Source organism: Podarcis raffonei, chromosome 17 (genome assembly GCF_027172205.1).
Source record: "Podarcis raffonei isolate rPodRaf1 chromosome 17, rPodRaf1.pri, whole genome shotgun sequence".
Taxonomy (NCBI): domain Eukaryota; kingdom Metazoa; phylum Chordata; class Lepidosauria; order Squamata; family Lacertidae; genus Podarcis; species Podarcis raffonei.
The window spans coordinates 15,513,093-15,530,111 of NC_070618.1; the positions used below are offsets into that span (position 1 = coordinate 15,513,093).

Below are 17,019 nucleotides of genomic sequence, written 5' to 3' on the forward strand. Positions count from 1 at the left end.
TTCTACATCTGGATATGTATAAGGAATAAACAGCACACGCAATTGGACTGATGAAATGTAGGACGGAATTCAGCGCCACACTGTTACAAACACTGTGTCTGCATGAGTGCACCTGTGAAATATTATTTTATAATACCTATTTCATAAAATTTATACACCACTTTTGGGGGGGAGGGGGGAATCCATCAAAAATATATTTTAAAAAAATCATGAAAAAAACCCTCTGGTTACGTAAACTTCGGGATGCATACGCGGCAAACCCAGAAGTATTTTACCGGGTTTCGCCGTGCGCGCAGAAGCAGTAGATCGCTTCTGCATGTCCTCAGGTTGCAGAAACCTCGGGATCCAACCGGACCTCCAGAACGGATCCCGTCCACAACCGGAGGTACCAATGTATATTAAATTTACATCACAGCCTTCCCGTCCCTATACTTCTATAGTGGTAGCTACGTTCACATGTGTTGGTTTTCTTGTTCTGTTTGTGTATTTTACGCTTTTGTGGGTGAGGAATCACAAGAAATATGAACTTAAGAGGCACTGCCCACACCATCAGACTTGAGTGATAGCATGTTTTCTTCGCAGTGAGTGTTATTACAAGAAAAACACTTAGGTGGCACAATAACCACTGAAGCGTTTTGATGAGAATTAGAGAACCCTGGTCTGGCCAGCTATTTTTCAGTCCCACTTTATTGCTTATGCTTGCCCTGTCATCTAATGGGAGAAACAGGAGGAATTGTTAATTAATCTGCAAATTTGCAAATAGGCCAGAAGGACAGTGTTTGCTCCCCATGCGAGGCACAAATAGGCAGCCCTCCATCAAATTCCATCAACTCTCATCTCAGCTGGTCAGCAGGCAACCAACAGAGCATATAACAATAAATGCAAGTTGCATTTTGAATGGGTAATCCATATTCACTGAGCTTACTTCCAGGTTACTGAAGGGCAACTTTCATTATATATATATATGTATAAAACCTGCTACCAAAGCCATAAAAGTCCTTCATATTTATTTGCTGTATTTGCGGTCTATATTTATGCTTGAAAGAATTGAAGAGTCTGTTGAAAGTATGCTGCATAAACTGCTGGCGTATTTCTAATGCAAGGCAGTTGAACCTTGTAATACTTCTCAGGACAAAAGAAAATACAGTAGCTTGATGGGAAAGTATATCGTTTCTAACTTGCGACCTATTTTCTAACATCAAGCCCATTTTCACGACTGTCTCCGTTTTTCTTTTTGTAATATTATTTTTAATTGCTGATCACTTCTACAGGCCCCTACTTGTGATTCTGTGATCCCGAAAGGTTTTTGTGTTCCCCTGACCTTCCCAAAATTTCTTGTTTGATTTTGATAAAGTATTTGCTTATTTTCACTTTCACTGTGTTTCATGCTGAAAACTGAATGATACAAATGATTTAAATTTGTGTAGAAAAGCTTAATGGGAAAGTCTTCTGGAGGGCAGCCATAAGAACTGCAGTTCTCGCCCTGCTAACTTTTGTGGTGTGGTCACACTTGCTTTTACATGCCTGCCCCATAAAAAAAGCACGCAAGCAAGCAAGCCAGCCAAACAACCAAGCAAGCAAGCAAGCAAGCAACAGCTAGCTAGTTTACTACACTGGGAACTGATTGTGAAAATGGGAACTCAGTTATGCTTTGAAAGACTACAGCTGCAATCCTAACCCGCCTTTCTGGGGAATACACCCCACCACTGAATTCATCCGGACTTACTTCTGTTAACGGAAAAATCTGAGGGCTCCCTTGGACAAAAAACAAAGACACCAACCAGGATAACTTGGAGCAAAACAGCAGCCTGTAGGCTTGGCTTTTATTGATCTGTTGCAACAGGGTGCTCCCCTCACCCGCAGTAGAGAGGAGGGACCTCGAAAAAGGGTGTGCAAGGCCTTATAAAGATTTTTGAAACTGCCACCCTGTAGGTCAAGACCACCCCCAGAAACATCATACATACATCACAGAAGGGGTGTAACCTAAGACCACCCCTCAGATACATCACAGAAAAGGCAGTCTAAAACAGAAATTTTAATATTGTTTTTCTCCTGCCCTTGTTTATCTGCTGTCTGGCAGGTTAAAGGTAAAGGTAAAGGTACCCCTGCCCGTACGGGCCAGTCTTGCCAGACTCTAGGGTTGTGCGCTCATCTCACTCTATAGGCTGGGAGCCAGCGTTGTCCGCAGACACTTCCGGGTCACGTGGCCAGCGTGACAAGCTGCATCTGGCGAGCCAGCGCAGCACACGGAACGCCGTTTACCTTCCCGCTGGTAAGCGGTCCCTATTTATCTACTTGCACCCGGGGGTGCTTTCGAACTGCTAGGTTGGCAGGCGCTGGGACCGAATGACGGGAGCACACCCCGCCGCGGGGATTCGAACCGCCAACCATGCGATCAACAAGTCCTAGGCGCTGAGGTTTTACCCACAGCGCCACCTGCGTCCCTGTCTGGCAGGTTACTTGATTGGAATTCCTGGGTAGCCTGGCCAGTCTTTTGTAATGATAAATACTTAGTTCCTGGGCCATGTCACAGGCTCACACCCTATTCAAACACAGACATACCCTTAAGACAGGATTTGTGAAGGAAAAGACAATGGGGAGCCTTTTCCATTTTGACCTTGCAGAGAAAAGATTTGGTCAGTTTAGGAATCAAAATGGTTCCAGGTTGGCCTTCCTGTGCTGATCTATGTACAGGTATGTGCTTGGTTGGTACACTTATGAACATTACCATATATTTAAGACCATAAAATTCCTATCACACTTCTGAGCAGGCATGGTTAGAATTGCACAATACAGCTCGGTAATAATAATAATAATAATAATAATAATAATAATAATAATAATAGAAAATTTTATTTATATCCCGCCCTCCCCAGCCGAAGCCGGGCTCAGGGCGGCTAACAACAATAAAACAGTACAAAAGTACAGCACAAACAACACTCTAAAATCATTCATTATAAAATTGATTCAAATCAAGCCACTGGCAACCATTGTGCCAGAGCTCCACGAAGATTGCCAAGGGAGGGAGTCAGGCTGTGCCCTGGCCAAAGGCCTGGTGGAACAGCTCTGTCTTGCAGGCCCTGTGGAAAGATGTCAAGTCCCGCAGGGCCCTAGTCTCTAGTGACAGAGCGTTCCACCAGATCGGAGCCACAGCCGAAAAAGCCCTGGCTCTAGTTGAGGCCAGCCTAACTTCTCTGTGGCCTGGGACCTTCAAGATGTTTTTATTTGAAGACCATAAGTTTCTCTGTGGGGCATACCTGGAGAGGCGGTCCCGTAGGTACGAGGGTCCTAGGCCGTATAGGGCTTTAAAGGTTAAAACCAGCACCTTAAACCTGATCCTGTACTCCACCGGGAGCCAGTGCAGCTGGTATAGCACCGGGTGAATGTGGTCTCGCAGCGAAGACCCCGTAAGGAGTCTCGCTGCAGCATTCTGCACCCGCTGGAGTTTCTGGGTCAGTCTCAAGGGCAGCCCCACGTAGAGCGAGTTACAATAATCCAGTCTGGAGGTGACCATCGCATGGATCACAATGGCTAGGTCAGGGCGAGAGAGGTAAGGAGCCAACTGCTTAGCTTGGCGGAGATGAAAAAATGCTGCCTTTGTTATAGCTGCAATCTGCGCCTCCATGGAAAGGGAGGGGTCGAAGATTACACCCAAACTCTTAACGGACGGTGCTGGCACTAATTGCACCCCCGCAAGAGATGGGAGTTGCCCCCCCAATCCCATATTGTCCTGTCCCAGCCACAGGACCTCTGTCTTCGAAGGATTTAGCTTCAACCGGCTCCCACGTAACCATCCAGCCACAGCTTCCAAACATCTGGTCAGTGTGTCTGGGGCCGAGTCAGGATGGCCATCCATCAACAGATAGAGTTGGGTGTCATCAGCATACTGATGGCAACCCAGCCCAAAACTCCGGACAAGCTGGGCGAGGGGGCGCATAAAGATGTTGAAAAGCATCAGGGAGAGTATCGCACCCTGAGGTACTCCACACACCAAGGAGTGGCGCGATGACAATTCCCCCCCAAGCGCCACCCTCTGTCCCCGACCAGAGAGAAACAAGCTCAGCCATTGAAGGACTGTGCCCTGGATCCCCACGTCGGCAAGGCGGTGGTCCAGGAGTTCGTGATCGACAATGTCGAAAGCTGCTGACAGATCTAGAAGAATCAGCAGCCCCGACCCGCCTCGATCCAGCTGTCTACGAAGATCATCTGTTAGGGCAACCAGAGCCGTCTCGGTCCCATGACCCGCGCAGAAGCCGGACTGGAATGGATCCAGAGCCGATGTTTCATCCAGAAACCTACCAAGCTGTTCGGCAACCGCTCTCTCAATCACCTTACCCAGGAACGGAAGATTCGAAACCGGGCGGTAATTGGATAGATCTAAAGGATCTAATGATGTTTTCTTTAAGAGCGGGCGCACCACTGCCTCCTTCAGTTCCGCAGGGATTGTCCCCGTGCCAAGGGACAAATTGATGATATCCCCCAGGAGGGCCCGCACCCCGTCTGGACATGCTCTAATCAGCCAAGACGGGCATGGGTCGAGAGGACAGGTGGTGGGCTTTCCAGCTCGGAGGAGTCTGTCCACATCGGCTGGGGATATCCGGTCGAAGTGGTCCAATACTGGACCCGAGGACAGTCGAGGGGCCTCCAGTTCCTTTATTGTATCCAAATTGGCAGGGAGGTCATGGCGGAGCAACAAGACCTTCTCCGCAAAAAAGCTCGCAAATGCCTCACAGCTATGTGCCAAATTGTTATTTAAATTTGGCTGTCCCTCAAGGGACGTTAAAGACCTGATTATACTAAATAATTGTGCCGGGCGAGAGCTAGCGGATGCAATGGAGGCTGAGAAGTAAGACTTCTTAGCAGCCTTCACCGCCATCTCATAGGTTTTCATAAAAGCCCTATAAGATGTTCTTGAGGCTCCGTCACGGGCACCCCGCCATACTCGCTCTAGCCGTCTGAGGTCCCGCTTCATTTTCCGGAGCTCTTCGGTAAACCAGGGAGCCCGGTTTCTGCGGGGTTGCAGAGGGCGCTTAGGTGCGATCTCATCGATGGCTGCCAGGAGCTGGGTATTCCAGCCCTCAACAAGCTCAGTCAATGAGTCGCCAGGGGGAGCAAGGTCCCGCAAGGCCTGACGGAATATATCAGGGTCCATCAGCCTCTGCGGGCGAGCCCAAATCGGCTCGCCACCTAAGCAGGGTGGGGGTGGAAAGTCAATCCTGGCTTTCAGAGTGTAGTGATCAAACCATGGCACTTTCATCGAAGGAGACATGATCACATCTATACCTACGCCAAAGATCAAATCCAGCGTGTGGCCTGCTTGATGTGTGGGGCCTGAAACAAACTGGGAGAACCCTAGTGTCGCCATGGAAGACACCAGGTCCAGAGCCTGTGAGGAGGGAGTGGCATCAGCATGGATGTTGAAGTCCCCCAATACCAATAGGTTAGGGAACTCCAAGGCCCAGCCAGCCACCGCCTCCAATAGGCCTGACAGGGTGGCTGCTGGTGCGCTAGGTGGCCGGTACACCAGCCAAACAGCCAAGCTCTCCTCGGAGCCCCACACTAGGCCAACACATTGAATGCCGGGGATCGATGGCGATGGTAGAGCCCTGAAAGGACAATCTTCCCGGATTAATAATGCCACCCCTCCCCCCCCGGCCCACAGTCCGCGACTGGTGGAGGACGGGGAAACCCGGGGGCGCCATCTCTCATAAGGTAACTGTTGCCCCTTCGCGCACCCAGGTCTCCGTCACACAAGCCAGGTCGACCCCCTGCGAGGTAAAGAAATCTCGCAGGGTGGCGGTTTTGTTGCCTATAGACCTGGCATTGCACAGCACCAGTGACGGAGGTGAGTAATCCTTGCTCACCCTACCCTCGTCCCTCGGGATGGGGCGCAGATTGGAAGGGGTACGAGCATATCCATATCTCGATCCCCTTCGCCTATTACATCTGCCCCCACCGCCATACCTCCCTCGCCCCTCCACGGTAGCAATCCCAAGCCTCATAGTAGCCTCCATTGATGGTAACATGTTGCAACAGACCTTTTGGTTTCCCTTCTTAAAATCCCATGTGCAGGGTAGCATATGACCAAGGAATCGACTGAAATGCTGTTGCAACAACTTCCAAAATGTGAGGTTCTCGCTTCCTGACCATGTTTCCTGCTGCAAGCATTGCAAAACACACTGAAGTGTGTGACAAACTATAACGCTGTGCAGCCCTTATGATCTCAAACATTGTAGCTTCCAAATAACTATCTCTTGTCTATACTATTCTTATAATTTGGGCTCATCAGGTAGCCATAAGCAGATTTTCATTTACTTGTGACATTTGTTTGCAACCCCGTAACATAAAGTTATTGGGATGGCTTACAAGAAAGAAGCCAAAAGGAAGCAAACAATTGATTTACAGCTATTTTGCTTCAGAGCTCGCCCACTGCTGGTTTTAATTAGGTGAGAGAGGTGACACTGGAAAAGGCTTTGTTTTTAAACTCTGTGCTGTTATCCTGACCTAAATTATACTTGTTAGCTGTCCTGCTATGAAAAAATACAGGTATTTTTTGAAGATTGCGACTGGATTTTTCAGATGCTTTTTTCAGACTGTAACTACCGTACATATTCCATTTAGAAAATACGACTTTTCAGTTTGAACAGGAAGAATAAGGGGATTTACAGAAACAAAGAATCACCATTTTGGCTGCTAGCTGAAAATAGCCACCGTTTCGTAAAGCCACAAATAATTCTTATCAGTACGGCCACTTGTGTGTTTCAAACAGAGACCGAAGCAAGGGTGGCATATGGAAAGAAGATAGGCAATATTCAAGGAATAATAGCTCAGGACTGAAACCCCAAATGTCGAAACAAAGCCAGAAACATAGTTCAGAGTTGGGCTTAGTCATCATGACATGAGCTTAAAAGTTGTTGCTGTTACACCTGGCCATGGGCGTTGCCAAGGGAAGGTGGGCAGCTGCCCTCCCCCCAAATAAATAAAAATAAATAAAAATACATAGCAAACTGAGGTTCTGCGCCCCCCCAAAAAAATCCTGGCTGCTGCCCATGGCCCTGGCACCGAAATTTGTGGGTGCCCTGCCCCTTCCTGGGGAATTTTGCTCGGGCACCCCAGGGAGTTGGCACCTATGGGTGGGGACCAAAACAGTAGGCGAAGCCGCCTCCGCGGGCGGGAAGCGAGGCTTCGGGCAGGAGCCCTCCGCTCGCCGCTTGGCGGCCGAGGGGGCGTGGAGAGCGAGCCCGAGGCGCCCTTCACCCTCCGGGGCCTCAGAGCTGCGGGGAGGCGCGGAAAGGCGGACCTTGGAGGCGCCATGAGCCCGGCGGCGGAGACGCGACGGCAGCCACCACCTCCGCCTCCGTCGCTCCTGCTCCTTCTCCTCCTGCTGCTCCTCTCATCCCCTTCAGGAGGAGAGGCGGACCCGGGTAAGCTAAAGGGAGAAATTAGCGCGCGCAGCGTGGATCTCTGCTGGAGCAAGAGTGCCTCTGGCCATGTGCAGAGGAGAGCGCGCGGAGGCGCAGCTGCGCTCCAACCACCGTGGAAAAAGTGCAGAAGAAGGACGCGTTTCCAGCTTGCTTGCTTTAACTTTTCTCTAGCCCACCTTTAAAAAGAAGCTTTAAGCTCGAGGATGGGGGGGGGGGTAGCACCGAAAACCAATTGTTGTTCCTATGAGTTGTGTGATTCTGTGTTGGCTGCCACAGCAGTCGAGTTCCCTTCGCCCCTCCATTTTTTTTTGAGGGGGTCAACCCCCCCCCCCAAGTTGATGCGCATTGCCATCCAGACGATGTGCATGTGATAAATTATATGGTGCAGGGATTACCTGCCCCCCATCAATTAAAATACTTAACTAACTGACCAATTGCATCACAGATAACTTGGTTCTGCCCCCCCCCAACATAAAGCCTCCCCCCCATAAATCCTGGTTATGCCCATGCCCCCCTCCTTCTCTTTTCTTCAAATTCGCACCTCTGGTGGCTGCGCATACTCTGGCTCCGGCATGCTCCCCTGTTGGAAGTGGTGTGTGCAGTACATGTGCCATGATCCATATCTATCCTGTTGTTCGTGGAGAAAGATGCCTGTTTGTTGCATTTCTCCTCCAAGCACCTTTCATTGGGTTTGGAAATTTGAGCCACGTTCACTTAGCAGCGGAGGGGTGTGTGTGTGTGTGTGTGTGTGTGTCGAAGACAGCCGTTGCATGTGCGCAGATGGCGACAGCTTTCACGAAAAGGGGTGGTTTTGGGGGGTCTGGGGTTGGGAGAACCAGGGAAAGAAAACAGGTTTAATGCACACCAGGTGAAGACATCCCTGCCCCCTCTCTGGTGTGTACAGCAATATGTAAATATGATGGAGGGACGGACAACCTTGCCTCGTTTTAAGTTGCTAATGCGTACAACTGTATAAATAGCAATTCTCCTGAAAACCGCCCACATGTCTGCAGGGGGGTTGCCCGCTTCCAGGTTTTGTTTTGAGCGCTCAGCTGTGCATTTTTAGCATTCCGAGTAAAATTTTCATCACATCAAATAACAGTGCTCAGTATTTTCTTTAAAATGTATTTGCATGTTATGGAACATTTGGGTTAATGTCTGCATTTAGCCTTCACTTTCCTTAAAAATACAAATAGTAACCACTCATGGTGGATAGACTAATAATTATTGGGATCACAGTTGGTGTTGTTCAAGATGCTAACCATTTCCTCCCTTGCCGTGACCCTGAAAATTGCTGCTCCGAAACCAAGAGTTACTTGGGGCCAACAGAGTAATCCTCAAAGGGTACTGGCCAACTTTTCTTTTCCAGTCCCCATGCCTGTGTTTGGTAGTTTTGCTCCCAGGCTGGCAGCAGCACAGTGCCAGAGATGAGGGCAAGAAGCTTAGGCCAAGACTCAGTGTTGTAACTGGACTGTGGATTGCCCTGCTTTGGAGCAGGTATTGTTTTATTTAAAGTCATATGTTGCCCTTGCTTCCAAAGGAACCCAAAGCAACAAACACATCAGTGAATAAAACAATACAGTTAAAAATAAAGTATAACAAACATCTGACAATGTGAAAAAAAACATACAAAATAATCCAGGAGTTCTTGTTGCCACAATCAGGCTACCTCTTTGGTGGTTCAGATTTCCTTCTTCCCAACACTCTGTAGAATTCTAGTAAGAATTCCAGTTGATATTAATTAATTAATTAATTATTACAGTGGTACCTCAGTTTAAGAACAGTCCGGTTTAAGAACAATTTGGTTTACAAACTCTACAAAACCGGAAATAGTGTCTTGGTTTGAGTACTTTACCTTGGTCTAAGAACAGAAGCTGAATGATGGAAGGGCACCGGCTGCGGGAAGCCTCATTAGGGAAAGCGCACCTCGGTTTAAGAACGGTTTCGGTTTAAGAACGGACTTCCGGAAAGGATTAAGTTTGTAAACTGAGGTACCACTGTGTTAAAATTTATATACCGCCCTATACTTGGAGGTCTCAGGGCAGTTTACAAAACAGATCACAATATATAAAATAAAAATAAAAACAATAACCCAATAATATCCCCCCCAAAGAGCCACATTTTAAAAGGGTATAGGATATTGATCAAGTCAACCAAAGGCCTGGTTAGAAAGGAATGTATTTGCCTGGCACCTAAAGGTGTATAATGAAGGCACCAGACAAACTTCCCTGGGGAGAGCATTCCACAGACGGGGAGCCACTGCAGAGAAGGCCTGTTCTCATGTTGCCACCCTCCGAACCTCTTGAGGAAGAGGCACATGAAGAAGGGCCTCAGAAGACAATCTCAGGGTCTGGGTAGGTTCATATGGAAAGAGGTGGTCCTTGAGGTATTGTGGCCCTGAGCCGTTTAAGGCTTTATAGGTCAAAACCAGCACTTTGAATTAGGCCTGGAAACTAATTGGTAGCCAGTGCAGTTGGACCAGAATCGGTGTAATATGCTCAAACCGTCTTGCTCTGGTGGGCCACTGAATTCTGCACAGCTGAAGTTTCCAAACCATCTTCAGAGGCAGCCCTACGTATAACACATTGCAGTAATTATTAATCCTTAGCTTTTTGTGGGAATGAGCCCATCCAGGCCTGTTATCTGGATAGAAGAAGGCTTGTGTCATTATGTCTGCCTTGCTTCTCTGCTCCTTGGCTCTAGAAGTATATGGTGCTGGTATGAGAACTAACATTATCTTGTATACCTGCGTTGCTGTTATACTTGAGTGTGATTCATTGGGAGGCTGAAAATGCCCCAAATGTTTGTTGTTCAGTGCATTGCTAGGTAATTACCAGTCCTAATTCACAGTGCTTTATTTTTATAGATGCCACAAGTGCTTTACCTTCTGATGTGTGCGCCACTTGCCATGCTAATGCCACATGCCAGCAGCGAGATGGCAAAAACATCTGCACCTGTAATTATGGATTTGTGGGCAATGGGAGGACTTACTGTCAAGGTAGGTGGACATTTGCAAGCTGGTGTGTGATTTCTTGCAACTTCACAAAGGCATATGTTGCATAACAATTGAACTGTTACAATTTAGGATTTGTTATAATAACGCAAAGGCCTCCAGGGGTGAATGGTGTGACATACTGCTGCTCATGCAGAACTGCTCAGATATACTCCAGATATTAATAATATGCCTTTACTGAACAAACTGAACCTCATGAATCGTAGCTTGCAACTTTCAGTTTGCTCCGCTTCTTCTCTGTGAAAGTTTGTTCCCTTAAAGAGATAGACACACCTACTAGAACATAAACCTATACAGTCATACCTCGGGTTACAGACGCTTCGGGTTGTGTGATTTGGGTTGTGCATCGCGTCGAACCTGGAGGTACCGGAACAGGTTACTTCCGGGTTTCAGCTCTTGCACATGTGCAGAAGCGCCAAATCGCGAACCGCCTGTGTGCAGACACGTGGGTCGCAGGTTGCGAATGCTGTGGGTTGCGAACATGCCTTCCGCACGGATCATGTTCACAACCCAAGTGTCCACTGTATAGATATAGGATGTTAGAGTGTGGCAAGACAGGTTTTGTGATATGGGAAGCTTGCCCCACCAGCACTACCCTGGCATTCTAGGTTGTCTTCACAGATAGGCACAGATTTACTATAAGATAAACAAGCTATAGCTTAGGGCCCCATTCTCTTGGGGCCCCCCAAAAAAAATTAAAGGAAAAAAACCTCGATGTACATTTCCAAAATATAAGATAAGAAACAAATAAAATAAAACCTACATACAGTTAGAGCTTAATAATTATTTCACTATTCATATACTTCTTAATTGTATTTCAGTTCAACAATTGCTTTGATAAAATACCTATTTTGTTATGTGCAAATGGCTTTCGATACCTATTAGGTCCATAAATTAGGTCCATATAGCATATATTCAACACAAAAAACAGCGACAGTTTGTTGTTGACAAAGGACAGCTGGACATATTAAGGGCCCCATTACCTTCAGTAGCTTAAGGCCTCATCAAACCTAAATCCAGCCCTGCAGATAGGACCCCCACAGGGGCTCACAGTAAATTGGGTGAATTATCTGAACAATGGGTTGTATACATCTAAGTTCTACTTAGAATAGGCTTAGACCCACTGAGACCAATGGACTTCGGTTAGTAATGTTCATTAATTTCACTGGGTCTATGATGAGTATGGCTGAAATAGTCTTCTTCCCAAGACTACCCTGAGCCGTCGATGTGGTGTGGGTGGGTGTGACAAAAAAATTTCTGCACCGGGTACCACCTGACCTTGCTATGCCTCTGATGGAATCAATTCTCTTTTAACAAATTCTCTTTTTAATGATGTATAGGTGGTACTTAACCCCAGTAAAACTAGCAAAGATTTAGCAAAGTGATAATCTTTGCTGGAAATGTAAAGAAAAAGAAGGCACCTTTTTTCATATGTGGTGGACCTGCCCCAAGGTGAAAGACTTCTGGGAGAAGATTTATAATGAATTGGAAAAAATGTTGAGATATACATTTATTAAGAAACCAGAGGCCTTTCTTCTTGGGATAACAGGAATGGAATTGCCCAAGAAAGATGTTAAATTATTTTTGTATGCCACGACGGCTGCTCGAATTTTACTAGCTAAGAACTGGAAAATACAAGAATTACCAACTGTGGAAGATTGGCAGATGAAGATGATGGATTTTTCGGAGCTAGCTGACCTGACAGGAAGAATCCGCGACCAGAAAGAAGAGGAATACCAAGAAGATTGGAAGAAATTTAAAGACTATTTGAATAAATATTCTAATATAAAAAAATAGAAATCACTTGAAAGTACCAAATAGGCCTAGGATTAAAATAGGATTTACTAAATAAATGGGGTTTAGAAAGTAAGAAAAGTGAATAAGCTAGATAATAACTGAAAATATTTTGGTTTAAGAATGATATTGGAAAGCTGTTACATACACACACAAGGAAATTCATAAGGGAGGGAATGGAGGAAGTCAACCAATATGTAAATAAGTATGGGCTTTTAAAGGATTAAGTTCGCTCTTATTGTTTATCTCTTTTATGGTGGTGGATAAGATGCTTATTGTACTGTTTTCTTTTTTGATGCACTTCCCCCCCCTCTTCCTTTTTGTGTTATCTGTTCTGTTATGTAGTATAATTGTGGAAAACTTAATAATTAAAAAAAACAAAAACATATTCTCTTTTTAAATGGTAGAAAATAATTAGAGAATAATACTGATATTTAATGGTTTGTTTTAACCTCTGCAAAAAAAAAATTAATGTTTTGTCAGACAAAAACGAATGTGATATTGGGGCAAGCAAGATTTGTGGAGAGCATGCTTCATGCCACAATACACAAGGAAGCTTTTATTGCATTTGTCTAGAAGGCTTCCAGGCTTCCAGTAAAAACAAGATATTCATTCCCAATGATGGCACAAAATGTATAGGTAAGTACAGCAGCAACAAGTCATAAGGAATTTTTACTGTTTTCCTTTATGTTCTTTTTAGAACACACACACACACACACACACACACACACACACACACAGTTTTAGTTTTCATCTAAAGCTGTTTCTCTCTTTAATGTATGTCCTTTCCACTACTTGAGCATATCTAAATTGACACTTTTCATTTTCAAAATTGCTGGGAGCTGTAATTGAGGAAGATCAAACCCATATTTCCACATAGTTATGTAGGAGAGGGGGAATTTTCTGCTATATATTTTTGGCAGAAAGTATTTCATTTTTAGAAATGCATTGTTTCATAAAATTAATAAGATACAGGAATGACTATCATGCTGATTAAGCTGACAACTAAAATATATACCAGTCAAATCTAAAATAAAAGTTGTAGTTATTATTATTTTTAACTGATTTAGAGAAGCCTTCATTCCCCCACCTCCGAAACCTAATTAATGTTCAGGGAAGGGAATATCTGAGTCTGCAATAGATTTACAAGTTTCCCCGTAAAAATAATTTCCAGGTAAAGCTTTGAATTTGTTGCAATATATACATCTAAATCACATCAAATGTGCTATGTTAGTGTTTTTTCACGAGACAAATGGGAAACTGTTCAGATCCATGCTTTCTAAGGCACAGGATAACTGGAAGTGTGGACAAACCTTCTGTTTTCCCCACTTGCTTTCCCTGGGAAAACCAGCTCTTTCGTGCTAAATCGGAGCAAACGTCAATCTACAGGAAATCCAATTGATGTTTGCTCCGGTCCAGCAGTAAAGATCAGATTTCTACAGGAGAAAGTGGCAGGACCAAGCGGGAGTCTGCATGAGCCCTTATGGACTCTGGAGGCCCCAATTCAAGGCTGGCATTCTCATGCTGCTGGTCTGACAGATCACCCCAGCCCCTCTTCATCATAGTCCAAGTCCAGGCTTACTGTTCTACGTATTTTGCACCTGTTTTCTCCCACAGCTGATAAGATAGCTTTTGTGTTTTGTACTCTGATATCTGAGGTCTTGTGTATGCAAGCGCATGGTTGTTACTTTCCATGTGGGAAAATTGCTTCAGTGCTGCAATATGTACGTGTGCAGATATCAGAGACTAACTTCTTGAAGGGCACGTAGCAAATCAGTGGCAGGGGTAGAACCGGGGCGGAGGAAGGGGGTACGGTGGGGGCAGATCGCCCCGGGTGTCGCCACTTAGGGGGGTGACAAAATGCCGAGTGGCACTCACCGTGGGGCCTGCAGCGCACCTGAGCCACACGTCTCTCCTGGGAGTGATGCGGTGGCTTGGGTGCCCGCAGGCTCCACGCTGCCCCAAACGGTCTGCCCTCCGTCTCCCCCTCAGCTGTAGGATGGCTGAGTGGGAGGAGGCAGGCAGACTCGGAGCTGGCCCTGCTCCTCGGGTGGCTGCCCCCCCCCACGCACGCCGCCCCATGTGCCCAATCGACTTGCTCCGCCACTGACAGGGGTAGAACTTGAGTCCAAGATTTCCTGATCTAAGTCCAGCTGATGCCTTTCCTCAGAACTCTTTACTGACTTTCCATCCCCTTCCATGCCCAGTGTTAACTGTTTGCCCTTACCTTTGAAACTTTGGCGTGAACTTGCCCCAGTCTTATCTATTGACATGTCTCTGATCTGTTGATATTTCCAATTTCAGCGACCTAAAAGTCCCCTGCTCTCTTAAATAGCCCTGCCCTTTCCCCCTTGCACCCCCTTCTCCAAATATTTGCTTACTGCCATCCTCCTCTTTTTCTCATTTATTTATTTATTTGGTTTTCCAGATTAACATTTTACAGTCACATATCCAACATACAACATAAAAGCAAGATTCCAAGGAATCTCCTGGACTTCCCTCCTCCCCTTTGTGGGTCCTATTGTTAATCATTTCCTCCTGCATCTTTTATGATAATCCAAAACCTTTTACATCTCCATTATGGCCAAAATTCATCATTAAACTACAAGTGTTATTCTAAACCTACTGACGATTTTAGCTGTTTACAATTGTTTTTATGATCAATTATAAATTCCCCCCATTCCTTATTAAGATTTTGGTCTTCCTGATTTCTGATTCTTCCGGTCATTTTAGCCATTTCGGCATAATCCATCAACTTAATCTGTCATTCTTCTCTGGTAGGGATTTCCCCCTCATTTCTTCCAACAAGTCTGGCTTAATTCCATAGTCCTCTTATCATTTGAAACTAAGGGTGGGATTCCCTTAATGAGACACAAGTATTTCTGCTTGGGCAGTGGGGCTTCTCCCCCCTGAACCTCCAGAATTGGCTCTGGGGGCATCAGGAGCAGGGGCGGAGGAAGGGGGGTGCGATGGGGGCAGATCATCCTGGGTGTCTTCGCTGAGGTGGGTGACATTGCCCGCGACTCCCAGCCTACCCTGAGCCGTCAGGGGAAGGGGGGGAGCTGCGCCGCTTTGCCGGCTGCATCCCCCCTTCCCTCTTAATTTTGACAGCTGGGGGAGGCTTGGGAGTCGCGGGCGGGTGGTGCACCGAATGTCTGCCATTGACGGCTCACTCCGCCCCTATGGGCGGCCCACTTGCGCCACTCTGTGCACCTGAGCTGCTATCCCATGCCTGGGAGGGCACCCTCCGTGTCCCTCCCCCTTTGGGAGCGTGCCTGCCCTGGGCAGCATGGGCATATGCTCTGCCGCTGATCAGGAGAAACCCCACAGCAGCTGGAAGGGATGGGGGTTTGTTCGGTCGGGCAAATTGCAATGCTTGTGTTCACAGAACAGTCATAATATCACAACACTGGATTCCACCCTTAGTCCATATTCACACACCCCAGTTATACTTCCCTCTTCATTTCTCCCCTTTCTTTTCTTGTTTCCCTCACTGTTGAAAGCCCCCTGACCCAAGGACCAGTCATTTTCATGTATGTTATAGTTTAAAGCACTATGTGTGGTAGTTGCTCAGAGCAGGCCCACCGAAATGAATGAACATGGCTAAGTTAGTTCCATTAATTTCAGTGGGGCAACTTGGTGCTAGGTGAGCTCTAAACAATAATTGCTGCTGCATGTTGGCTCTTGCCTACCAATGGGTTCAAAATATTTGAAGCAGTCTTCATAAAAAGACGGTCACAATTGTATTACATTTTCTAGATCTTGATGAATGTGGAATCTCAGGCATCTGTGGCCTTGGAGGACGATGTATGAATACATTAGGAAGCTATGAGTGCTACTGTATTGAAGGATACCGAACAGAAAATGGAGTGGAACCATTTCATTCGCGTACAGCAAATACTTCGTGCAAAGGTGAAGGCTTGTATTTTTAAAAAGAGTACAGTTTTAGGCCCCTTTAGGTATTGAAATACAAGGGAAAACATGTCTGTATGCTCTGCCCAATTGTGCAGTAAGTGGTAAACCCATCTTCCAATATTCTAGCTGATGAGGCACCGGAGGATTGACAAGCACTCAATTCCAAGGTTGAATCCCTATTACAGTGGTACCTGGGTTCCTGAATGGCTTAGTTGTTGAACAAATCAGCTCCCGAACACTGCAAAGCTGAAAATTAAGTGTTCTGGTTTGCGAACATTTTCCCACAGTGTTTAGTGGGACTTACTCCCAGGTTCACAGGCATAAGATTGCAGCTTACATGATAAATAGGAATGCGGGTGGCATTGTGGTCTAAACCACTGAGCTTCTTGGGTTTGCCGATCGGAAGGTCGGCTGTTTGAATCCGCACAATGCAGTGAGCTCCTTTGCTCTGTCCCAGCACCTGCCAACCTAACAGTTTGAAAGCATACCAGTGCAAGTAGATAAATAGGTACCATTGCAGCGGGAAGGTAAATGGTGTTTCCGTGCACTCTGGTTTCCATCACAGTGTTCTGTTGCACCAGATGAAGTTTAGTCATGCTGGCCACAAGACCCGGAAAGCTGTCTGTGGACAAACACCGGCTCCCTTGGCCTGAAAGCGAGATGAGCGCCGCAACCCCATAGTTGCCTTTGACTGGACTTAACCATCCAGCGGTCCTTTACCTTTACCTTACCTCACATGATAAATCCCTTCCCTTAAGACAGAGCCATGCTGATGGTAAACCTTGGTATCATTTTGTTATCAGTTTTGACCAGCTCTTTAATAGTTACTACGTTACTGAAAATGCTTCATTTTACATTGCAAGTATTAGGCGA

General features: G+C 46.3%; 1 protein-coding gene across 3 annotated transcripts in view; it reads left to right on the forward strand.

Annotated features, from left to right (window-relative positions):
* The first annotated feature begins 7,114 nt into the window (after positions 1 to 7,114).
* The window catches only part of SUSD1 (sushi domain containing 1), a 38,375-nt gene continuing 28,470 nt past the window's right edge, over positions 7,115 to 17,019 (forward strand). For all 3 annotated transcript variants that reach the window (XM_053371303.1, XM_053371306.1, XM_053371305.1), the window contains exons 1-4: positions 7,115 to 7,424; positions 10,291 to 10,422; positions 12,715 to 12,870; positions 15,991 to 16,143. In XM_053371303.1, the coding sequence (XP_053227278.1) occupies positions 7,130 to 7,424; positions 10,291 to 10,422; positions 12,715 to 12,870; positions 15,991 to 16,143 (736 nt within the window). In that variant the 5' untranslated portion in view covers positions 7,115 to 7,129. The remainder of the gene's footprint in view (positions 7,425 to 10,290; positions 10,423 to 12,714; positions 12,871 to 15,990; positions 16,144 to 17,019) is intronic.